This window comes from Dipodomys merriami, unplaced genomic scaffold (genome assembly GCF_024711535.1).
Source record: "Dipodomys merriami isolate MVZ:Mamm:240054 unplaced genomic scaffold, mDipMer1.0.p SCAF_97, whole genome shotgun sequence".
NCBI classification, from domain to species: domain Eukaryota; kingdom Metazoa; phylum Chordata; class Mammalia; order Rodentia; family Heteromyidae; genus Dipodomys; species Dipodomys merriami.
Genome location: NW_027206590.1, coordinates 2,769,695 through 2,795,747, shown reverse-complemented (window position 1 = coordinate 2,795,747; position 26,053 = coordinate 2,769,695). Strand labels below are relative to the sequence as shown.

The following is a 26,053-nucleotide window of genomic DNA, read 5'->3' as shown; positions in this document are numbered from 1 at the left end:
TTCCCCTTGAGTCTAAATCTCCCTGTGCCTCAGCTGGCTGCCCAAAGAAGCAATTTAGCAAATGCGTTTTATCTCCGGAGAAATCTGTCTTTTGTTTCTGTGACTTGCTTGTCAGAGCCCTGTGCTTCTTCCTGGTGGATGGAGAGCTGGGTACAGTAGCTTTCAGACCTGTTAATGAAAGTGCCCCCTCCAGCTCTGCATCTCCCCAGAGACATTACCCAGTCCTTGGGTAAAAAAGCAAAGGCTGATTAAGTTGCCAGTGTCTTCCTTAGCCAGGCTGTCAGCAAGAAAAGCACGCCTGCATTAGAATCTGAAAAGGTGCATAATGTAGTCCTAATCACATTGCTTAGGTTTGTAGAGCACCTTCCAGTTTACAAAGCACTCCTACCCACATTAGCTCATTTGAGAAAATTGCAGGGAATCCGTTAAGTACAGAACAGTATAAAGAAGCAATAAAATTTATCTTGGAATCTGTCACTCAGAGAAAAATCTTTGTTAACCTTGTAATGTTCTCTTCCATCTATTTTCTAATATCTTTTGTTTATATTTTGGCTGTGTTGGGACCATATTTTGAGTGTGTGTATGTGTGTGTGTGTGTGTGTGTGTGTGTGTCTCTCTGTGTGTGTGTGTGTGTGTGTGTGTGTGTGTGTGTGTGTGTGTGTGTGTAAAGGACTGCTTTGTTTATGGAACATTGTTTTTTCTGTCACCTCCTTGCCCCTGGTTTGAAGTCTAAAGATGGAGACTTCTGAAGCCATTTACCTTAATAAGGAAAGGAAAAAGCCCCAGGCACACACCCATCTCCTGTATGGTCGCTAATACTCCTTCTAGGTGCTGAGGACAAAGTCCTTGTTCAAATCCCCCAAAAGCAGACCTAGTTTCCAGCAGCACATTCCTCTCCCTGCTTAGACACACAACTCCACACCCCCTTGCTTTCTCTTCATGGAACTAGAAGCATGCATGCTGGTCAACATGCTAAAAACACAAAGAGCAAAACAAAGAAAAGGAAAAGGCCAACCTGCTCGTGCAACGAGTTTGCAGGGGTTTGAATTCCAAAATGGAAATGGTCGTCTTTGCTCTTTTGCAGAGGAGGAGAATAAGTAAATTTTCTCTGAGGAGCTAACAGTCAGGCTTCCAAGCATATTTGAGTTCTCCAAGGAGACAGGTTTGGCAACTCTGGTTCAGGAATCAAGACATCTTCACACACACACACACACACACACATCCCCCCCAGGCCCTTACGTATAGGTGTCATAAGGGACTTAGCTATCTCTTTCCCTATTTTGTGTCACATCTTTTTTATTATCTTTAAGTAGTTGTACTAAGGAGCTGCCATTTAACAAAGCAGTTTACGAATGCAATAAATCTTGGTCCATGTCACTCCCTGGACCGCGATGATAGGTGATGCACCACACCTCACTTCCTCACTCTGAATCCAGTACTCTTCGTGTGTGTATCTCTCCCAGTCCCTGCTAGCTACACTGCTCTCCCCTCTTTACGGTGGACCAAGTTAAAAACCCAGAAAGGTTAATAACATACTCACTCACCCAGATCATCCAAGCAGAAGAGGGAGGAATAGAATCCATGACATCAGTCCCATATTGCATCTGTAGCTTCACCTGAGGCCTAATTGAACAACTCTCTAGACAGGCAGGTGGTGGTAGAGAGCAAAGACCAAGTGCAACCTCTCAGAGGAACCTCGGGTATTTGAAGCTGCCTTCTTCACCATCAGGTAACGATACCTACCAGGGCCTCCCTGGAAGGCTCTGAAGAAAATCAGAAGTCACCTTTGCTGGGCCTGGTTTTTTGTTTGTGTGTGTGTGTGTGTGTGTGTGTGTGTGTGTGTGGTGTGTGTGTGTGTGTGTGTGTGTGTGTGTGTGTGTGTGTGTGTGTGTGTGTGTGTGTGTGTGTGCTCAAGACCTGTCCGCTATCACAGACCCTGGAATGCAAGCTTTGGCACTAACTGTTGCCTTCAGGATGGAATTCTTATTTATCTTTCATACATCTACTAGCGAGCACCAGAGGAAAATTGGAAGGATGAGCCTTCCTGGTGGCTATGGTCACCTTGTACACAGCACTTGTTTTTTTTTCATGCCAGCAACATGTGACTATTGAGCGCTTGTCATACACCAGGCACTTTACTAGAGCAAACATAAACTGTGGCTGACCCATCAAGTGGTGGCTTGTTCAAGTTGGCGAGATCTCCTGTAGCGTTTTCGAGTGAGGTCTTGGAGCACAGAGAAGCAGCGGACTGAACCTACACTTGGCAGAGCAAGCTTGTGTAGGCTAAGTCCTGAAAGGGAAATAGGAGATCTACAGAGGGAGAAGAATGAGGCGAGGTGAGGGATGGCATTGCAGAGAGGGAAGTGATGACACAGAAGGAGGTCACAGGGAGGTGGAGGCAAAGGCAGGTAGTGGGAGCCCAGGAGAGATGATTGGTGAAATTTCAGAGTGCAGAGGGCAGACAGCCAGAGAAAGCAGTGTGTGACCATCCCCGAGGAAGTCTGAGTGGAAGCCAGACCATCACAAGGACTCACCGTAGAATAGGATCTCTGCTTCCTATCCAGGCATTGTGTCTCACATGTGTAAACCCAGCCCCTGAAAGGCTGACACAAGGAGGATCATGGTTCAAGGCCAGCCTGAGCTACGTGGAAAGACCCTGTCTCAAAGAAATAAAGATTTGTCTTCTTGGAAAATCATTCTATTATTTTCAGCCGGGTTTGTTGACTAGCCATGTAAATTTCCCCATCACCTATATGGTATCATGCGACAGACAGATGAGGCAGATGGAGCAAAAATACTCAAACTAGCTGAGTGACTTGCGGCAAATTTTTATTTCTTAAAAGTCAGTCTTACTGAATTACAATGTTTTGCATGCCACTAAGCCATCCCTCCAGTTGTCATTTTCGCTGGTTAATTGGAGATAATGGTGTCATGGACTTTTCTGCCCTGGCTGACTCCGAATTGTGATCTTCTGATGTCTTCTGAATAGCTAAGATGACAGGTATGAATCACAGACACCTAGCTTAGATTATAGTCCTCCCTAGGTCTGCAACTTGGCAAGTGTACACAGATACACACTCAGATAACCATCATACCAATCAAGACAATTCCATCATTTAATATTCTCTCTCTCTCTCTCTCTCTCTCTCTCTCTCTCTCTCTCTCTCTCTCACACACACACACACACACACACACACACCCCTCTACATCTCCTTATCTGATTTCTACCAGGGGATTTTAATTTCAGTTGTTCATCTGTAAGATGAGCTCCGTCATACTGTGTGACAGGGCTGTTGAGGTTCACAGGCAAGGAAGCAGGTTAGTCAACTGTAGATCTGTGTGTGTGTGTGTGTGTGTGTGTGTGTGTGTGTGCGCGCGCACGTGCAAAGTACGTGTTCCTTGTTTGCAGGTCAGCCAGCTCTTTGTACTAGTTGAGATAGGAAGGCAAGCTAAAGACTTCTTCTGTAAGCACAGTTGGTAGGGTGAGACCTTCAGAAACTTTGAATAAAAAAGGGAAGAGGAAAAACGTGGAATGTAGTTAAACACAGGTGAAACTAAAGGGCAAGAGTTTTTGTTTGGCCTATGTGTCTAGTTTTGCTTTTCAATACCTGGCCCGAAGACTGAAACTTGTAGGTCTAGGGAGAGAAGTACAGGGCATGTAAGAAAGCACTTTTTGCTTATTTCTAAGAAGTGTAGGGTGGATTATTCATTGGGATGGCACCACACCTTAGCTAAAGACAGGCTCATTTGTTTGGATGGGAAAGCCTTTTCTGATTGCCTTTTAGAAACCAGGTTAAATTGCTGGGGAAATAGGAATAGCGGTCCTTCCTATGTGAAACTATCAGCAGTGCCCAACAGGTAAGAAACTCGGAGTGGCTCGAGGACAGCAGGCAGTGTCGTGGCCCCTCAGAGCCTTTCTGCTCATCCCCAACTCCCCTGCCCTGCCTTGCAGCTCCAGAAGCAGCTGTCGGAGCTGGATGAGGACGACCTGTGTTACGAGTTCCGGCGAGAGCGCTTCACGGTCCACCGTACCCACCTGTACTTCCTGCACTATGAGTACGAGCCGGCTGCCGACAACACGGACGTCACCCTGGTGGCTCAGCTCTCAATGGACAGGTATGGCCGGCCCCACCCTTCACACAGGCCCCTTGCTGCTGCCCTTTTCCCTGTGGGTGAAATGGAGAATGAGAGATCACCCCCTGGGCTCTGTTCCCACCCAGTCCTGCCAGCTGGGGATTCTCATCTTTTTCTTGCTGTGTTGCTGCTGCTACTGATCGAAGGTAACATAGCGGGAAAGATGGAGGTAGAACCTGACTCCAGTTACCCTAAGGTGAAAGGGAAATGTCTAGACTGAGCCACTGTGGTCTCAGAGAAGCAATGGCTGTTTCTTTTTCTTCTCTGTGTCTGGATGCAACCAGAAATACTTATGGTGCATTTCCCACAGGGCCAACGCAAGCCTTCTGCAGTTTACCCATCTCATTGTTTTATCATCTTAGCCTAGAACAGATTGAGTTACCTGAAGAATTTTGAAAACAAACCCATGAGCCAGTTACTGGTGCCTCATGTCTGCAATCCCAGCTACTTGGGAGACTGGGATTGAGAGGAGGAGGCTTGCAGTTCAAGACCTGCACATAGGCAAGACCCCTTCCCCAACCCAGAGCCATCATTATAGACATGTGGGAGGTTGACATTGGGCAGATTGTGGCTCCAGGCCAGGCCAGGGAGAAAAGTCTGCAAGACTCCAACTCAACAGGAAGAAGTAGGGTATGGGAATGCACACCTGTCATCCTAGCTATGATAAGTTTAAAATATATAGATTGTAGTCTAGGTGCACACCTAGGCAGGAACTCAGCAAGATACTATCTCAAAAAATAACCAGTGCAAAAAAGAAAAACAGGGCTGGAGAAATGGTACAATAGCTATCCAGTTAAGTAAGACTCTTTGTTGACAGAATCTTTGACATTGCTTTGTTTAAGCTTGTAGTGTGCAGGCAGGGCAACTGGTATTCACAACAGATAGCAAATAAAATGATAATGACAATAAGTGCTTTGAAGGAATTGAGACATATAATACCAACATCAGGTTGAGGATCATCTTTAGGTAATATATGGTCCGTACATCCGCCACCAACAGCTGCATGCTAGTGAACCTGAGCCTCTCCTGCCCTTTTCCAGTGAGAAGGATTCTCTTGGCCTGGGCCACAGAGAAGCTAACAGGACCTTCCTTACCATTGCTTACGCATCTGCCACACATACTGACCACAGAGGCCTCCCTTTCAAAGCACACACATCGGCCCATGAAACTCCCAGATGCATTCTGACAAGTATGGCAATATGACAAGAACCCAAGGAACCCTAAGACCCCCATCTGAGATAACAAGCAAGACAGAAGAAAAAAGTCTTAGTAGTGACACAAACTGATGCAGAAGGCAGAGGTTCCCACAGCCACTTCTACCCTACCCTGCACAGCCAATTGTGATTCCATACACTGGTGCCTGATGGATTGATTTGCAATTTACAAAACACCTCAGGTGTTTATAAACCTTCAACTCAAAAGTAGGCCCTACATGAAAGCCACAGGGAATTAGGGAAGCCAACCTGAAGGCCCCTAGTGCCTCTCATAGTGACAACTGTGGAACAAGCAGGTCTGCCTCTCTCAGCCACTTGGGATCTTTCCCGCTCACCCTAGCCAAGGATGGAAATGGCTGGAAGGAAGGGGGGCCCTGTTCATTGAAACCTGATGCGTCCAGGCAGGCAGAGGCAGGTGGCCTGGCACTCCTGCTGGGCTTGCTTGCTTGCTTGCTTGCTTGCTTGCCTGCTTGGCTGGTGTTCTACTAACTTGAGCCACCATCCCTCCAGCCCTGTGGTTTTAGGCTTGATCTGTGTCTCTCAAAATATGCTCCATTGGCCCAGACTTTGCTGTGGTAGGTACTCTGCCTTCCTTCCTTTCTAGGAGACTGAAGAAAGATGCTCCCAGAGCTTTCCATCAGTGAGAGTTACACAGGAACTTACCTTAAGAGCTAATGTGGAGAGAGACAGCTATGAGAGAGGCAGGAGAGCAGTGGATCTTCGGGAGGGACTGAAGAGGGGAAGGAATAGAGGAAAATCAAAGAACGTGCTCTTATTTGGAGAAACAGACCACCAGAGGAAGAGATTTGAGGTCATTGTTCCCAATAGTGAATCTTAGACCACTGTGGACCTTTGATCCTGGGCTTTGGGGTCTGAGAGAGCTGGGTGTGACTCCTACCTCCTTCACTTTCTTCCCCTGCAGTGCTTGAAGAAGCCACGTGGCCTCCTTGGGTCTCTTTACCTGTAAAGTAGTGATAAGAATCTCAGTTGGGTGGAGTCATTCTGAATAGTAAATGTGGGAACAGTCTCCACGTGGCTGGCGCCCTGTGTGCTGCAGAAGAGGCTTACCACATTTTATATGTCCTCATCCCAGCTAGGAACCTCGGTTTGCCACTATTACTTGGGTCCAGACAGAAAGGTTGGCTCTTGGGGAGAAGAGGGTGGCGTGGTCATGTGTGGTATGCAGACACACCAGGGGGTTGTGTTACCCTTTGTTCATTGAGGTCTCACAGAACAACTCTGGGACCTTTCCTATAAAGCTCCACTGATATCTCATGTCAACTGGACCTGTCTCCTGGGATCTTGGTGTGCTCTGTCACTCACTTTGAATTCTTAGTGGAGCTAGGAAGAAATACTGTGCTATCTGACTAGAAAACATGGACTCAAACCCAAGTCTGAGACAGACACCAGTCGTTCACAAGATCTGAGAATCATGGTTTTGAAGGCAGAAAAACGCCTGAGATTCTTATCTCCAATTAACCACCAAAAAAGCCAGAAATGGAGCTGTGACTCGACGGGGTAGCACTAGCCTTGAGCCAAAAAGCTAAGTGACAGAACCCAGGTCCTGAGTTCAAGTGGCCCAGAATTGACACAATTATTAATTATTCTAAGTCTGGAAAAATTTGGAGCCAAGATGTTCTCTACACACTCAGTCAATCATGTCCCCTGCCTCCCATTCCTTCCAACAGCCTCATATCTACATAAGAGAAATTATTCTTGCTTTTGCCTTCCAACTCTCCAAGGATTTGTATAAATGGCTCTCCCTGGAAGCAAAGAGTCCCTACCCCTAGTTATTCAAAGATGCAACTAAGGTGCCACAGGGAATCATCCATCCTCAAAACTCAGGAAAGAGCAGGACCTACAGTGGAGGCTTAGCACTAACCTCAGTGGGATTCAGCATCCCGCAGGGTGATGAGCCATCTGTAAACGGCATCTCTGTTCAACCTGGGCTAGCAGGTGTTATAAAAGATGAGAGATGGAGGAGGGTGTTTTATCCTAGTGAATATATCAGTCCTCCATATTGAAAGAGGAGAAATTCTGAGCAATACCAATCCACAGAATTACTGAAAGAAAACTCTGGAAGTTCACAGGGGGAAAAAAGCCTTTGAAAGGAGATGAGTGTGCCCATTTTCTTTTGTTTAGAAGTGTGGAGATACCTGGAAGCTATTTCCTGGTAATTGTCCAAATAAAGTGGGCATTCTGACCAACAGATTGCTGAGGGTGTACCTCTTGCTGGGAGAGGGGGAAAAGAAAACATTGAAATTGGTTTTTGCTGCTTCTTAACTATAGAATTTATGTACCAGGCGCTATTTCTGATGCATTGGGAAAAAAAATAATCTTTATGGATTTCTCGTCAGACTTCTTTTGTAGAACCTCCCTGTTAGAAGCACCATTGTCTTTGCACTTGGCTTTATTTGTCTCCTTCCCCTTGGCTCAGTGCTCCTAGGTAGCCATGCAGGACCCCGGGGCAGTAAGTGGTCTGACAGATAAAGACTGTAGCCTCCTCTGTGCACTCTGGTTCCCCCACATTTCATATACACCACCATGCTGGGGACTAAGGTTGGAGCATGAGAATCTTTGGGGGACACACCATGTGCAAAATACCAGCAGCATTACAGAGAAGGAGTCTTATCCTTATACTAGGGTGTGACTTATACTAGGGTGTGACTTTTTAGGTTATATGGATGCTGTCAAGGGGTAGGTTCTATCTTTCTGCTAGCTAAATAATTAAAAGACAGGAAAGTGTTTAAAGCAGAAAAGCAAGTTGATTTGAAAGTGAAGTGGAGTATATTCTCTCCATAGAGAGGGGCCACGGAGCTGACATGTCCCCATGGTGTGCTCTCTGAGAGTGATTGTTACAGTAAGGGGCTCCTCCCATACCTCTTTCTCTGGGCTCTGCCCTGATTACTTGATATTGCATGCACGCATGCACTCGCATGTGTATTTGTGTGTGTGTGTGTGTGTGTGTGTGTGTGTGTGTGTGTGTGTGTGTGTGTGTGTGTGTGTGTGTGTGTGTGTGTGTGTGTGTGTGTGTGTCCCAGCTCTTCTCCTTGGCTGAGCCAGAACACAGCCTTATGGGAAGAAGAAGCATTTGCTTGGGAACTCAGGGCATCATGGGAAGAAGCAGAGCTGCCATGATGGACTGCACTATTATCTCTCTTGTGGTATGCCATTTTTTTAAACCCTTGTCTTCCTAACCAAGGAGGCCCAGCCCTCCCTCAGTGTATTCAAATGGAGGCAGAGAAGGACTTGAACCAGCCAGATAATATGTTTTGTTGTTATTGTTTATAAGTGAAAGCACTGCGTGAATGTTTAGGAACAGATCTGAATTTACGGCTGGTTGACCAAAAGTGGCTTGGCAGATCCTTCGGGGCTGCTCTCTGATCCTCACACCCAGCCTTCCCTTCTCTTCCAGGCTGCAGATGCTGGAAGCCATCTGCAAACACTGGGAGGGGCCCATCAGCCTGGCTCTGTACCTGTCGGATGCTGAGGCCCAGCAGTTCCTCCGTTACGCCCAGGGCTCCGAGGTGCTCATGAGCCGCCACAACGTGGGCTACCACATCGTGTACAAGGAGGGCCAGTTCTACCCTGTGAACCTCCTGCGCAATGTGGCCATGAAGCACATCAGCACCCCCTACATGTTCCTGTCTGACATCGACTTCCTGCCCATGTACGGGCTCTATGAGTACCTCAGGTAAGGACTCCTGGGGACCCAGCTGCTGCCCCCACTTTTCCAACCAAAGGCACGGAGGGTCCTGGGACAATGGAAGTGAAGAGAAAGGGACCTCCCTGCCCTAGTCTACCCAGAGGTAGAGCTCTTGCCTGAAAGCTTAGAAGAGACATTAGGGAATTTAAAGTTTCACTGTCCTGATAAAGAGTTTGCATAACGATGTGTTCCTATGATCTAGGACACATCCTTCTCATCTCTCCATCTAACCCTCTTTCTTTCACACCCGTGGAAGCATACTGTCCCCCTGTTTCTATGAGAGAAGGTTTTAGATTTACAAGTGGTTGACAAAGAGTGTCCTGACGTGAAGGAGCAGACAGCCTTTGTGTGAGCAATCCAAAAAAGAAAGATGGCCTGCTAGCCATCTGGGTGATAAAATGCTTTGACATACTTATCATGTACAGAAGTGCTTGTTGTGTGCCGGAACAGTTGACGAGCAGAAAGCCATCGCCCTGTCTTGACAGTCCTGCCCCAGGTTCTATCCTGGTTTTCATTTTTCCAAAGGAAAATGGAAGAAAGACTAGAAGTGTCTAACCCAGGTTATATAGCTAGCAAAGGAAGAGCTGGCTTAGAACAAGGCCTGCCTGACTCCAGGACCTGATGAATACACTATGAGGCTCTGTGTGACCTCCGGTGTCCTTTCCCAGCTCTCCCTATGTAGAAAGGAAAGTGAGCAATGGCTGGGGAAAGCCGTCCAGGGACGGGAAGCTGGATGGCTGCATGGGAGCAGCATTTTCTTAAATCAAATAAGCAATGTGAATTGGGAGGGCCATGGAATTCTTCCAGCCTAAAGGTTCCATTCTACATCAGAGTCCAAGGTATAAATAATCCAATGTTTTTAAAGGTTCTTCCCTTATCTCCTGTCATTTTTCAGCTGAGTTCTCTCTACAATATATCAAATACTTACCTAGATTGTAATACCATAAATGGTTTATATAAATCAATCAACCCATATATCATATATATATATACATATGTCCATATATCTGTGTATCATATATATCTATATATCAATCCCCAAAAGCATGCATAGTTCCTCAGTTTTACAGCAGGAAACAGAGTCAAAGCAGCAAAATCACCTGCTCAGGTCCAGAAAGCATGAAGCAGTATTTGAACCCATGTCTGTCAGTTTCATACTGGTCCGGCTGTTCTGTCTCATAGAGGTCAGGATATGATTCTTGTCTCTGCTGACTTCTTTCCCTGGCCGTCTCCATCTGTCTCTCTCTTGATTCTTCATGTCTCCAAACGCTGCCCTCTTTCAATAGCTCTTAGGGGCTCACATGCCCCTACCCTGTTCTCTCCAGAGCAAAAGAGGATATGGAACTCTGTTCTGTATCCAGGTTCTGAATTAGTTTCCTTCTAGGGTGTACTGTGGTTGCATAGTTTCAGTCCTCCCCCACCCCACCCCCATGAGCAGAGAATTGCCCTGCCAGCCTCTCTGAGAACCACTGCGTGAGAGACCCTCAGCCATGGAGGGACTATGATGCACAGCAAGGTAAACCAGAACTCCTGACTCCCACTGGGCTTCCTACACAAGCCTTTTTAGCTCCTCCAGCACTAGAATCCCAGTCTGTTGGACAAGATCGCCCCCATGTGTCCAGATGAATCTCAGCTCTGATGAGCCACTAGGAAAAAGGGGCAGGTTGTGGGATTGTCATCCATTGCCAATGGAACAAGTAGGGGGTGAGAGCCACCCTTGACCTGGATCAAGGAAAGAAAGAGAGGCTACAGGACTGCATCTGCCAGTCCTCCCATCTTTTGGTCTTCTCCTCCAACACCCCTGAGGGGCCTTCGGTCTCATGAGTTGGAAGTGAAGCAGGATGCTGTGGCCCCGACTCTCCCATCCACAGGCAACATGTTCTTTAACGGTACATAACAGACTTTTCTGTGTGATCTCCCAATGTCTCACTGATCAAAGACGGTATGAACTGCTAATCAAGGCTACCCAGCGAGAGGTGATGGGTGTTGTCCATGGCCAGTTTGCTTGGTGCAGGGTGACTGTCTGTCTCCCCTCTGGATTTCTGCAGTATTGCAAATTGCTTCTCAAGCTTCCTGACGCTCCCCGCAGACGTGCCCCAGGAAGCTGAATACCATTCAGTAGGGACACAGACCCAGCACCTCCTCAGGGCGTGCCGTCTCCCCCTCCAGATGTGGCACAACTGGTCTAGTGGACAGGAATGAACTTACTAAGTTTTCATCTTTTCCTCAGAGGTCTGATCATCTGGACTGACTTTTAATTAGCTGCTAATTTTACTTCTGAAGATCAGCAACTAATTAAAAATAAGTTGTTAAGGCTACTGAGCCAAAACAAACACATCTTCCCATTGCTCCCACACACCGCCACCTGCCCCCACACCCAGACTGACAGTTGCCACTTCTTACCTACAAATTTCCTGGGCACCAGACTCCTGAGGTCCGTGGTTCTGTCTGAAGCCCTGAATAAACACTCTGATGATCCTTTGGTATGTATACCAACTCTGTCAAATTGCTGCTGGCTGAGATTGAAGTTTTTGTCTGGTCAATGGTGAGGATTTGTTTCCAACCCACAAATTATCAGGTATAACTCGTGACCAGCTTTTTGTCCCTGGCTTGGGATGAGTTTGAAGCTATTTGCTGTGGTCCCCATAGAGGCCCACAAGGCCAGAGGCCCCCATAGACCCAGATTTCCTCAGCATTGGTATCTGATAAAACAGACACACCCACGCTCTGTTAAATGACTAAAAGTTTTAAAAATACATAAAAGAATGATTAGACCCTGCAAAAGGCAGCTGCTTTCCATCTGTTACCTCTGTTTCTCACACTTGTAGCAGGTTAGCATTTCTCACACTTGTACAGGTGATCACATATGCCCTAGGTAAGTAAAAGTGCATCAGAAGAGAAAGGTAGCATTTAGTCCACCAAGCTGGCTCCCACCACAGACAGGACCACCTACCACCTCATTCTCTAACCTGGGTAGCAGCCTTCTGGTCACACTCCTCCCCACCCCCCACTCACATCCCCCTTCTTTATATCTCCCTCAGTTTCCAAAAGAAGTTCAGCACCGGAGCTCTCTGAGCTGGTTGCCTAGCAACCAGCTAATAGTATAGCAAAAACAAACAGTTGAATTGGAAAATAATGAAATCAGCCTCTCTGCATGGACAGACCCGCAGAGTTTCACTAAAGTCTGTCCCAGTCCTCTACCTGTAGCTGTGGATGGGCAAGTCTGTGGATGGTAGCTTGTGCCCTGACTTGCAGAAATGTCCAGTGAGAGCTGACAGAAGTCACTCAGACTTACATTTGAACTCAGGGTCAGCAGAACTGATTGAGTATGTGACTGTGGACAGATGGTACCAACACTTCAGCCCTCCTTTTCCTTAGGTAGCAAAGGAGCTAGTAATAGCGCCTCGCAAGGTCCTAGGTGCTCCACCAGAGTTCGTCTCTGTCCCATGGTAGATTCACAGCTCGGCACTGGACTTCTGTGCCAGGACCTGGCAGACTCCCACCACCTTTATTGCAATCAGGCATCTGCAGGGATCTCTTCTACTACTTCTCCTCTTACCAACAGGAGAAGTATATACAAGTAGTCCCTTATCACTTTCTATAGCTGCACAATGGATACATTTATGGCTTTTAAGCTTTATGATGATGCACAAACAGTATGCATTCGCACTCTAGCAATATCCAGTATGATTCTTCTGGTGCTATGTAGCTGCCAGTCAGCCACACAGCCAGGTATAGACATGCTTGGGTGGGGGGTAGGCATGATGCTTGGTAGATGGGGTATACTGGGTGCATTTTCCATGTACCATGTTTACAGGGCATGGTGGATGTAACTCCAACAACAGCCAAGGAGCATCTTCACACATAACAGCATCTACTTGGCGTTGGCAGTGGTATTTAACCTCCTCACTTTCCTTATCCATGGGATGGGCAACAGGCCCTGAGGATAGAGGTGATGTGACTTTGAAGCACCTCACCATGCCCAGAGCATGTGAGCACCTACACATGTCTGCCACAGGCTCCAAGAGTGTTCTGGACACTGGAGCTGGCACAGTAGGCAGAATGGGCAGACGTCATGCCCTTGAGTGACTCAGTGTGCTTCGTAGGCTATTGCTGGAATCCAAAAATATAAGAGGACCAGGCGCCGGTGGCTCACTCCTGTCATCCTAGCTACTCTGGAGGCTGAGATCTGAGGATAGCGTTTCAAAGCCAGCCTGGGCAGGAAGCCCATGAGACTCTTGTAGCCAATTAACCTTCAAAAAGCCATAAGTAGAGCTGTGACTCAAGTGGTAAAGTGCTAGCCTTGAGTACAGTATCTCATGGACAGTACCAAGGCCCTGAGTTCAAACTCCAGGACCATCATACACACACACACACACACACACACACACACACACACACACACACACACACAGAAGGTAAAACTAACAAGTGGCCAGATGTGGGTATGAGAGACAGACCTCCAAAACAGCTGTAGTCAAGATCAGGCTTGGAGACTAACGCATCTAAAGGCAAATGACAAAGGGACACCTTGAAGGGACTTGGAGACAGTTGGTATGACAGGTTCTGGAATGCCAGAGGTGTGGGGGATGGGCAGGTTTCTGATCTCTTCCACTTGAAGAATCTTCATCTCTGATCCAGATCCAAAGGTTAAGTCATGTTTCTACTGTTCTCATTGCATTCATTTTTAGGAGGAAAATGGGCCCCACCGGCGGAGATGATATTATATAGCATGTAGGAATGACAAATCAGTATCATTTGGTTCTTTTAGCTTACCACCTCCTCCCTGCTCCCATTTCCCGGCACCTAATGGCTTCTCTGTAAGTACTTGTTGAGCAAGTGCGGAACTGTGGGCAAGGCAGAAGAGGCACCAAGCACAGCTGGCTGGAGAGCTGCCAAGAAATGCTAAGCAGGTGGCATTTCCTTGGGTTAATTCATCCTTTTCATTCTGCCATATCTGTAACATTTAATGTTTATCGAGCACTTACTACGTGCCAGACACTGTTCTAAGCACCCGTGCCTGCATTTCATCACGTAACCTGACGGGCTGCATTTTCCAGATGATAATGCTCAGGCTGAGCTCTGTGCCCGAGCGTCCCGTGTTACCACGTGGGCACCTGGCTTAGTCATGCTGGACACTCTGGGCCCAGCCAGGTAGGCTCTGTGCTGAGCCTGCTGATTGTTCCAATTCGCCTGATAGAGCCAGGTCTAATTGCCTCAGGACCAAAATGATCACCACAACCTGCTTACCTGTCTGTGCATGGAGGAACAGCCTTGACCTTTGTTGGGATCTTCCATTCCATCCTTACCAGACCCCTACAGCACACCATTCCCCTCCCCCCCCTTCACCGGGGAGAGAAGAGTGGTCCCTCAGCTGTCACTGGCTCAAGAGTACAAGCTGGGGAGGGTGTAGGTAGTATCAGAGCCACCTCTTCACACTCCTAACCCTCCAGCCATGTCTGACTCCGTGCTTTCTACTGGGCAAGCTTCCTACCGTGTCTAGCTATTGTTACTGTGAGCACTGCAACATAGGCCGTGAAAGAGGAATGTTGAAAATTACAGGAGACAGAGTCTTTGGCTGGATACATGGTAAAGGGCTCAATAGACTGTAGCTGTTGTTGTTATCATACTGTTTTTATAATCTGCTCCCAAAATCTCACTCTTGGCTTCTCTTTCTTACCTACCCTTCTCTGAATGACAAGTCTCTTCCCTTTGGGTATGTTCATGTCACCAATTAAGGAGCCACCCCAATCTTGCTGGGGCCCAGGAACCCTCCCTCCCCACTCACAGATGGCTACTTGCCCATGTCTTTCCTCATCGGTTATCTGTCTTTGCGTTCCAATTCCCTCCCTGTGGGCAGCCTTATCTTTCTCATTTGCAAGTCCTAGCTGTTGTCCCCACACACACCTCCTGGAAGCCTGGCTGCCAGGAACTCATTTCCCAGGCAACTCTATCTAATAGCATCCCAGCAAACCCTATTACCTGGTCTCCATGTTTAGGGATATGAAGAAAGGAAGAGGACAGGGCTGAACCAACATCTGCCTCCAGACTGAGCAGCACAGATAATAAGCGCAGCGCAGCCCGGCGCCTTCCTTCCTCTCTGCCCATGGACGCACACCCCGGGGGAGGCTGATAAGTCCTGTGTGGTGGTGTTCTGATGATTGAACAATGGTTGAAAGCCAGGTGAATATCTGGTACTGTGGAAATTAGGCAGATTAAAGGGAGGGGGGCTGCAGGGGACAGGGTTTCTCACAGTTCACTTATGTATTCCTCTGTCTCCTCTCTCCTCCCCTCCTTTCTTCATTTGTCTCTGTCTTTCTCTCTCTACCTCTGTCCCTCTTTCTCTCCCTCTCTCCCATCATTTCACTATCCCTCCCTCCTTCCCTCTCAGCTCCCTCCCTCCCTCCCTTCTTCTCTCTTCCTCTGTCCCTCTGTCTTTCTCTCTTTCTCTTTCTCTTTCTCTCTCTCTCTCTCTCTCTCTCTCTCTCTCTCTCTCTCTCTCTCTCTCTCTCTCTCACACACACACACACACACACACACACACACACACACACGGCAAATCAACCCTTCACAGGTTGATTAACCTGTGGCTACGTTCTCAAACCCCCTGATCACTTGTTCAGTTTGCACAAGCTGCTCTAAGAAAGATAGCTATGTGCTTATCTCAGCCCCATGCCTCAGCTTGCTGTTCAGCCCAGCCTTACCTCACTGTGCCCATTTGTGCTGCTTGAACATCTCAGGAGGATCGATGCCCAGACACCTAGAAAGGATCCAGAAACAAATACTTACAAATGCCTTCCCCACTTCCCGCATCCATAGCAGGCTCTGTGCTAGGCTGTGTGTAAGAGTCACCTGTATCTTTTTTTAAAAGGCACCCTAGTCACATACTTTTCTTTATTCCTATTGTGTAGGATTGAAACACCAGAAGGCCAGCCACATTGCAGTGGCTCATGCGTGTAATCCTAGCTATTCATGAAGCTAAGATAGGAGGATCATGGTTTGGGCAGAAAATTAGATGAGATTGTTATCCCAATTAACCACCAAAGAGCTGGACGTAGAGGTATGACTCAAGTGATAGAGCACCAGCCTTGGGCAAAAAAGCCAAGCAAGAGTACAAGATCCTGAGTTCAATCCTAGAACCAGCACATACACACTCACACCAAAAGAAAACACACACACACCCGTACCTAAGGTTTCTCAACGTTCCTAGGCATAACTCTTACCTCAACTGTGGCTTTTGTCATTCCCGTAGATGGCTGTTGCAGATCTGTGCCCTAATTCCCTCCACAGTCATTGAGGGCCCAGCACATGCAGGAGTTAGAATGTAACCATGAATAAAGCTGGACCCTGACCACAAGCTCAGCAGGGCTGATAGTTCACTGTCATGGATAAACTAGTCCCAAGATACAGACTATCCTCAAGAGGACATGCAGACCGAGGACACATGGACAGAGGTGAGAGAGGAGGCCATCTCCTCTCACTGCCACCAACAAAGCTTAAGAGACAAGAGCAGTCCTGGTGTTGGGGGTTTCCCTCTTCCCTCCCCTTTTTACAGAACTTTCATGAGAGGCTCTGAAACCTGTACAAGAAGCACTGATTCCTTGCAACTGAGGTTTGGTTGAACAACGGGCTTTGTGAATTCAGTGCTGTGGAACTCGCTGTGGAAATGCAGGCTGGGAAGTGACAAACTGTGATCTCTCCCAGCCTCTGACAACACTCCAGTGCCTTCACCCATGGCCCTAACACTTTGTCACTTGTCAGTGTCATCTTGGCCGTCATTGAAAACAGCACAGCTAATTTTGTTATGGGAGTAAACAGAGGTGGAGCCTTCACTCATGATCAATGAGTGGAAGCAACAGAGAGTCCCTAAGTCAGACACCAGGAAGATGTCAGTGAGTGAGCATGAGGGGGCTGAAGCCAGAACAGTCACCCTAATCAGAGAGAGTGGCAGAAATACTCATCAGAGTTCCGGAGGAACCAAATTCAGAAGAAATGAAAGTCTGTGGGGTACCTGTCATCCCAGCTAGGTAGAAGTAGAGGTAGAATCGTGAGCCAAGGCCAAGTCTTGAAAAATATATATATAAAACAGAAAGAGCTGGAGATGCGGCTTGAGTGGCAGAGTTCTTGCCTAGCTAGCACAAAGCTCTGAGTTCAAGTCTAGTGCTGCCCTTACAAACCAAGTTGAGAATGGAGAAGTAGAAGTCTTTCAGCTCTGACAGTGAGGAGTCATTGCTGACCTTTGCCAGATCCATGCAAAAGCAGGCTGTAACAGCCGGAGAAGCTTCTGGATGGTAAAGAAAATAAATAGCCAGGGTAGAAGAAAGTACAAGGGGTCAGTGCACCGATCCCTCCTCTCACAGTATCACTTGTTTTGTGTGGCCGCCATTGACAGATGGCACTGTATGGGTGATACTTTAGAGCCTAAACATGCAGGCCACAGCCATCCTCCTCCCCTTCCCTTCCGTTGCTAATCGCTCTCCAACCAGCTGCCCTGACTGAGGAATTCTAAAACGTTCATTCCTCCAGTCACATAGTGAGAAAGGCGGACACATGTCACCACGTTAACAGCCTGGGCCCAAACAGACACTGTGGTTATTGATTCTTCCTGATGAGTTCTAAGCTGGTACTTGCTTCATTACTGTAGTTGTGAGAATATCATCTGATTGTGATAACCACTAACTGTGTAGTGGTGGCTGATATGCCTAGCTCTGAGCATTAGGGTCCTCCTGGGTTAACTGAGAGTATAGGCACCAATGCCATAGTGTGGGTACCAATGACATGGGTCCCAGTGATTAAAGAAGCAATGCATGTAAAGTACTTGGCAGAGTGCTTGCTTCTGAATACACATCTGCACATGCTGCCATGTGTCTGTCACCTACAATACACCTGGTGTATTCTTTTTTTGGGGGGGGGGGCATCTAGTTGTAGGGCCTGAACTCTGGGCCTGGGTACTGTCCCTCAGCTCTTCCACTCAAGGCTAGCACTCTACCACTTGAGCCACAGCACCACTTCCAGCTTTTTTTTTCCTGCTTATGTGGTGCTGAGGAATCGAACCCAGGGCCTCAAGCATGTAAGGCAAGCGGTCTACCACTGAGCCACCTTCCCAGCCCATACACCTGGCGTATTCTTAAGAAATCAAGTTCTCCCCAATGCTATATTTGTTATTGCTAAAGTTTTGCAAATACCTACAATACTCTTCTATCTCATCAGCTCCTGGTCTGGACCTCTTCCAGACTATGTGCCTAAAGACCCCTGTGCTTCTCTTTATATCCCTACCTCTTTATGGATAATCCTTTATATTTATTTGTTCAGCTTTGTAAGCAATGGCTTATGTGTTTGGCGTCAGTAATACTTGTTGGTTCTTAATAACCAGGCCCAAAAAAGTATCTATCTATTATTGTCGAGATAAACCAAAGGCCAGAGAGATAGATAGGACAGTTGCCCGTGCTTGTACAATTACGGAAGTAGTAGAGTCGGGGTAGAATCCACATGATCTCATTCAGAAGATCGTGCTCTTTGCCCCATGATTCAGCCTCCCTTCAAGCTAGCATCTCATGGGAGACATTCAGCCCTCAGTGTGTTGAAAATCATGTTACTTGGCTCATCTTGAAACATCTGAATACATGTCTGTGTTCCCAGATGACAGTCATATGGCTAGAACAGAAGAGCAGCTGCCCTGTTTTGTGCTGGGCATAGGTTCCCCAGCCTATCCTGGCATTGTATTTGTCATTCTGTTTATACCCTACCCCCCACATAACCCTCACTCATAGGGCTGAGCTAGTTCATTTGAAGTTGTGCCCCTTCTCCCCGCCCCGCCCAAGATATAAACAGCCCCAAACAAGATAATTTCAAAATCTTATGCTCTGTGCTTTCCCACTTTTCCTGACCTCAGAGGTAGGTTATTTTCCTGATTTTGTTTTCCTGAACATAAACCCATCTCAAGTTAGATTTGTGATTGATATCGAAGCCCAGGCCTGTGAAAGATCTGTTACAGGGAATGCTGAGCAGAATAGAATGTATGAAGAGTTGGAAGACTAGGGTTAGGTAGGGACTCCTTTGGTGAAAATTGATGAATCCCATTTTCAGGCAAGTACTGATCACTGTGAGACTCTTAGGGGAGTCTAATTAGAAAACAAGCGTGTTTTCTCCCAGCTCATCATGAAAGGGCTAAGTATTGGTCATGGTATCTTATTTAGTTCCTCCCCTACCATTCTGTTCACAGCTAGCGATCAAACCCTGCCCTTGACCTGGTTTCCTTTCAGAGAGCTCCAGTGGATGCCATTGTAAATGGCCACTGCCCTCACGCACATCCATTAGCTGGTCTTGCGGGGTGCTCCAGGTGCCACCAATCAAGGAGGAAGCCACCGGTGACCTCCACATGACCAAATCCAGTGGTCATCCCAAGTTCTTAACTTACTCAATTTGTCAGCAGCATTTGCCTGCTGTAGTTTCTTCTCACTGACACACATCTTGTCTGTCTAGCCTTCAGAAATACAGCCATCCTCTCCCTCCCTTTAGAAATGCATCAAGCCCTTGAGACTGATTCTAGAGGGTCCCCTACTACAGTGACAGTAATACCTATTCAAATGTAGATGATAGTCAATAGTAGTTGTACTATGTCATTTAGGGAATAATGGCAAGACTAGAACAGATGTACAGAGAGACGGACATAGAGAAGGAGAGAAAGATTTTCAAGAGCCTGCACATACAGCTATGAGAGCTAACCTGAAATCCATACAGCAGGCCCTTAGATTGAAGACAGGCAAGATCTATATAAGACCATTCTAAGGCAAAAGTTTTCTTTTCTAGAAAACCTCAATTTGGTTCCCAAAGTTTTCAGATAACTGTCTGAAACCTTATCAAGGATAATACCAATTTCTCAAAGTCAAATGAGTGTAGATGTCAATCCCATTTGTCAGATAACTTCACAGAAACATCAAACAACTGGCCACTGAGGTCCATCCCAGTCAACACAGTAAGTGGACCATGGCAATCAGCAGCCTTCACATGCTCAGAGCTTAAAAGGTACCAAGCATTGAACCCTGATTTCCCCACACACTGCTGCTTTTGCCTACCAGCCTATTTTACCGGTGCACAAGTGCTAAATACAGTGACTTGCCCAGTGATGGTGGAATCAGAACTAGAAGCCAGGATTTCCTGACTACTCCACCAGCTTCCTCATAACCTTCCATTTTAATCATCTAGATTCACCTATATGAGAGAGATGTGGGAAGTGACCCAGAGTATCCCAGCTGGTCGAGGCTGCTCTAGAACTCAAATCTGTACACTGCCACCACTTTTACAGCCAAAGCACACTTCCTAATGACACCTTTACCGACATGAGGATTGAAACCTTGAATAGAGTCTGAAATGGACCTACCAGGTAGCAACACATCTTTGTAGCAGTTCATATTTCAGGGAGACTACAGGGAATTTGCAGAAAGCACATCAGAATCTCTTGTCTGTGCAGCGGGGGCAGTGACTGCCTAGGCCTCCATTTGTAAGGCGTGTGACTGACTGGTTCTGTTTGCTCTGGGTCTTCTACTCTCATCAGTTAGGTTTGTTTGGTAGCAAGCAACACCACCCAATGTGAGAAGCTTAATCTGAATCAAATGGGGGGAAAAAAAACAGATGAAAAAGTTGACTAGTATGTAGTGTGTTCGTCCGTCCCACAAAAGACGACAGGGTCCGAGGAGCTTACCCGTTCACCAGCCTCCCTCAGCCCGGGAGACAATCAGACACAGCGGGGAGCCAAATCCAGCAGGTAGAAAACTCGTTTATTACAGAGAGCAGCCCTTTTTAAAGCCAAAAAGGGCGGGTGGCATGGCAAGGGAGGAAGAGGAACCAATCACGGTCAAGGTCACACCCTATCATTCATCTGAGCCTTCACGGGCTGGTTAGGCATTGATCGGAAGGTCAATTGGGCTCTGCCCACTCTACTCTCTCCCAACGCCATCTTTGCTGCCCATGTGCTCTACACTAGTATATCTTACAGAATCTCAGGAGGGCTAGACAACCAATGCAGAAGACCTCAGTTAGGAAAGCAGCTCTAGGCCTCTGCAGCAGAAGTTCAGAAATCTACAGAGCATTCATTGTCTGACATGAGGGGAAGTCAGCCATGTGGTTTTTCTGTTTCTGTTCAAATTGGCACGGGTGAGGAACAGATTTCCTTCCTTGGGACAAGTGTCCATCTCTAAACAACCTGTGTCAGGGGATTCAGGAAGTGGCAAGCAAAGCTCTGGGATCTGCTCAGGGGCAATAGAAGGGGGAATTTTTAAATGAGCATTCCAAGAAGTGACTAGTAGAATAACAGTGATCGCAGTGGCAATTCAATGCTTCTACAGAGAACATCATGTTTATAGATCTCTGTATCCATTATGTATATGTGTGTATACATTTTGCTTATTCCCTTCATAATTCAGCCCTCCCAACTTTCCAGTCTATTCCGATTGCATTCATATCTTAAAATAGCTACTGCAGAGGCAAAGAGAATGCTGGCTGATTCTAGATGCATGGCCAGGGAGGAAGGAATCTTAGGCATCTGAAGACTGACATCATTGCTCTGACAAAGGGGGAAGAAGGATTTAGGCCAGGAGGAGCTGACTGGATGCCCCTGGACATCAAACTGACTATTCTATCCGCTGTCATCCTCTACCAACCTCTTCTGAAATAGTGGCGTTGGGGCCATAAATCACTTGGTTAAGCATCATGCTGCAGGATGGACTGCAGTCCACCCTAGTCCATCTCACAACAACCTGCTCACTGGTGAGACCCTTTAGCAAAGACTTCCCCTTTTCTGACCTGGTCCAGAGTCTTAACATTGTTTCATTTGTCAAACCCTGATGATGTCCTTCTCAGCCTATAGATCTGTCTTGTACTGCACTGGCCTGGGCTTACATAGTTTACCTACTTAGGGTTATGGCTACTCTTTGAAGACCAGTCCTGGTCCTCCCCTCTGCACATGCTGAAGCTTTGCTGAATGAAGTGTGACTTTGGCAATAGAGCCATAAGCAATTGGGTGGCCATGGAGGTTTCTCCTCCCAGTATTTTTCAAAATGCCTTCCAAATGCCTACCCTTCCAAGTGAGGCTGCTCTCTCAATTTCAAAGGTGTAGAAGCAGACAGCTCGTGATAGCATCAAGACCTAAAAGTCAGTGGTCTGAGCAAAAAGCCAGAATGAAGTACCAAGTTCCTGGCCAAAAGAAATCATAGCCGATCGAGCCAGGGAGTGATGATAGCCCTGCAGTGTCATCATTTCCATTTGATGCCGCATGCCCGCCTTGTGCCAGGTATGCTAAGCAGTCTTCCATTACCTTGTTCACAACAACTCCAGGAGGCAGTCATTATCCCCACAATTCTGGAGGAAGAGGAGGAACTCAAGGTAGAGGGAAGCTAAATTACTTGGCCAGGATGGCAAGACTCATAAAGTCACATTGCCAGGATTTCAATCCAGTCTGTGGTCATTAAAAGCTCCATGCTCTGAGGCACTCCCTGAGTCTTTGTCCCTTTCTCCCTTTCTTCTTGCAGAAGGGCATGATGTGGCTGCCTGAGGAGCAGAGCAGAAGGCTGGGCAGAGAAGTGGGAGTCAGGGAGAAATTAGGGAAACTGTGCACCTACAAATGGCACACGGGAGTTCTGATCTACTTGGCTGAGCTCTGCTGCCCGGAAGAAGAGGCCCTGGCTACTTCCATTGATGTGGTTGAGCGGTCGGTCACAGGCTGGTCACTCTGCCATGGGCCTTGTGTCCGTCTGCTCTCACGTAGCCAGTGGTGTTGCAGGCAGAGCAGAAGTAGGAAGTCCTTTGAGACCTTCCTCCAGGCCTGGCTCTAACAGAGCCATATGCTGCAAGTGTATAGGGGGCTGCTCCCTCCCACCCAGAGTGGCCCTCCCTGTGTTTGGTCTCCAGAAAGTGTCAGTCCTCTAGGTCAGCCATGGCAGATGGCAGTTCCTCTGGGAACCCTGGATGGGAACTGGCAAGCCACTTGGCCTCCCCTCGGAGGCTGGGAGGCTGCCTTGGGCCTTCTCTTATACACCTCCCCCGTCTGACCACAGTCTGCCCTCCTGGGGAAGGGTCTTGCTTGGTGTCACGAGACTCAGACTCTCTGCCTGCCATCCTCTTTCAGGAAGTCTGTCATCCAGCTCGACCTCGCCAACACCAAGAAAGCAATGATCGTCCCGGCATTCGAGACGCTGCGCTACCGGCTCTCCTTCCCCAAATCCAAAGCGGAGCTGCTGTCGATGCTGGACATGGGGACCCTCTTCACATTCAGGTGAGTGGCCTCCAACGCCATCCTCCCAAGGGGCCCTCAGGACCTCTCTCCTGGGGGACCCCAGACACCAAAGCTCTTGACCCAAAGGTGGGCAGGTTACATCGGTGCGTCGTAAGGCCAGTGAAAGCTTTGGTCATGCAGTCATATCTCTCCCCGCTCCCCCAGTCCATGCACTCTGTTTTCTACATGCATGTCAGGGACTGCGGGTCCTGATGTGTTGGTGCAGATGGAAGGACAGATGGGTTTGAGTAAGAAAGCCACGCTTATTTCTTTTCATCTTTTTTGCTAAAATTGGAGGAGGACCCCGCTAATGGGTCTCATTTTATAAGTTTCTCCCCTTCACCTTTCTGGTGTGAGTGTTCTGTCCTCTAAGCCCCCTCATGCCTGTCATGGGCAACCATCATTTCAACTTAAGGTCATCAGCGTGAATCCAGAGTTGTACACAGCCAACTGTCTTGCTACCTGAGTGACAGCTTCAAAGAAAGCCCTCAGTTCCCAGACCCTGGTTCCACAGGAATACTCAGAGTGCCCCAGGAAGCTAGAGGCTATACAGGTAAATAGGTTCCACCACCCAAGGATAGACTGCAGCATGAAGTATAACCATGGGGGCTGAGATGTAGGAGTTCTGCTGGTTTCAGGATGGGGCCATCTGAACAGTGCCATTGCTTCAACCTGCTTCTGCTAGATGGAAGCCTCCATTAGAGGTGATGTAAGAATGGAAAACATTGCAAGTCACAAACCACACATACAGAATTTGGCGACCTGAATTGTAGTGCTAGCGAAGGCTGTAGGCATAACAACCTCTGTTTTCATAATACTGCAAAGTTTCTGGAAGTTGCTAGAAGGTTTTCTCAAGCTATTCTGTGAAAGTAACTTTGAGCTGGGATGTTCACTCAACAGTCCAAAGATTATGATGTTTTCTTATCATTATTTTGTGCAGAGATTATTATATGTCATGGAGTGTGGGGAGGTCCTGATGGAGCCAGGACTCCCTCCAGCCTTCATCGTCCATTCAAAATCTGGAAAGTGACCTGGAAGAGTTGATTTCTTCCCCCTGCTCTTCCCCCACCAACTGCGCCTTACTAATTTCCAGAAAGAAATAACAACTACCCTTTATCAAGTGCTTAACGTGTGCCAGCCATTGTGATCAGAATATTTAATCCTTACAAGATACCTGTTAGCTCCTCTCCCCATTTTTAATTATTTTGTTATTATTACAGTATTTTACAGAGGAGGCTACCATTTCTTAAGTCAGATAATGAGTGCATTTTTTAAAAAATTTCCCATTATTTTCCCCGTTTTCCCCTCCCATCCCTGCTGGCAAGTTGCATAGGTCATTTTCCACATAGTGTAGACTGAATAGCATGATTTTAGTCTCCTTTTTATAGGTAAGCTTTAGAGAGGCTCTGAGAAGCCAGGGAATTGGCCCGATGACACACTGCTAACAAAGAGTGGATCCAGGATTCATCCCAGGTCTGAGGGGCCTGTGTTCTTAACCAAAATTGCATTGGTCTACTAATTTTCGTATTGGTCGGCATTTGGAGGTGGCATGGTAAGAAATCGAGACTTTGAGGACAAGCGTCCACCTGAGTCATTATAGCCTGGTGTTTGAACACCTGGCATATTTCCGGGGTATTCTTTCCATCTCCAACCTTAGGTGATCTGAGAACTCATTTCAAGAACATGTCTGTGGGCGTGAGAGCTGGGGTCTGGCCTGCTGTGTCCATGATTACTGCCCTGGTCAACAGCTTGTAAGCCACCATGCCAAGCACTAAATTACAGCTCTTCCCTCCAAGAAATTGCTTTTGTCACCTGTTCTTCAAGTAGTGAATACTTAAACTTCTAGCAGCAAAAACATTCTCCTGTCCACATCTGGCACTATACCCCACTGCCTCCTCTGGGGAGCTTGGCCCTAGGACAATAGTATCACATCACCAGGACCCTTGTTAGAAATGCCATCCCAGGCCTGGGCCAGACTTCCTGAGTCAGAAACCCTGGAACTGGAACAAGTCTTCGACAGGACTCTGTGGTACAAAAATGTTGGGGGTGCTCAGAGCACCCCAAATCTCAGTAGCATTATGAGAAGTCTACCCAAGAACCCTCCCTCATCATTTCAACGTGGTTTTTGAGGGTTGCCAAACTCTTGAGAGCGGCCCCTAAAGTCTACTGGTCTGACGACAGGCTCTTCAGACAGCTTTCAGACCATGGCTTGTTTTAATGGTGGGTTGATGGTGATTTCTGCCCAGCCATTCAGCATGCTGTCAGCATTCCAGGGTGAGCAGGTGGAAGCTACATCCCCAGCCAGACAAATAGAACCGACCCAGCTGTCTTTGCCCTCCCCTGCTCTTTTTTTCCTCTTCTGCACATGGTTAATAGACCAAAGCATTCAGATTCTAAAGAAGGAAAATCAATAAAATAGTCATCCATCTATTGATACCATAGAGAGAAGACCACTGTGAACTGACATCATAGCTAGGAGAAAAACAAAGGGAAAGAATAAGGACAGCCTTGTTTCTTGGAAGACGTTACTTTGTATCTGACACTGGCTTTGATGTGAGTAGCTTCACGTGAGTTCAGGAAGGAGGTATCACTCTTACCTCCCAGTTCGCCAAGAGCAAAAAACAAAGAGACAGAATAGTTCATTTGTCCAGCAGTACTGAATGCAGAATTCCAAACCAGACTGGCTGCCTCACAGCCGTTGTTTATAAGCATTGTGTTTCACTGCTTAGT

General features: G+C 47.3%; 1 protein-coding gene across 8 annotated transcripts in view; it reads left to right on the top strand.

Annotated features, from left to right (window-relative positions):
* Large1 (LARGE xylosyl- and glucuronyltransferase 1) overlaps positions 1-26,053 on the top strand; it is a 461,800-nt gene that overhangs the window by 429,344 nt on the left and 6,403 nt on the right. For all 8 annotated transcript variants that reach the window (XM_070014410.1, XM_070014413.1, XM_070014406.1 and 5 more), the window contains 3 exons: positions 3,953-4,116; positions 8,764-9,042; positions 23,177-23,323. In XM_070014410.1, coding sequence (XP_069870511.1) covers positions 3,953-4,116; positions 8,764-9,042; positions 23,177-23,323 — 590 coding nt within the window. The remainder of the gene's footprint in view (positions 1-3,952; positions 4,117-8,763; positions 9,043-23,176; positions 23,324-26,053) is intronic.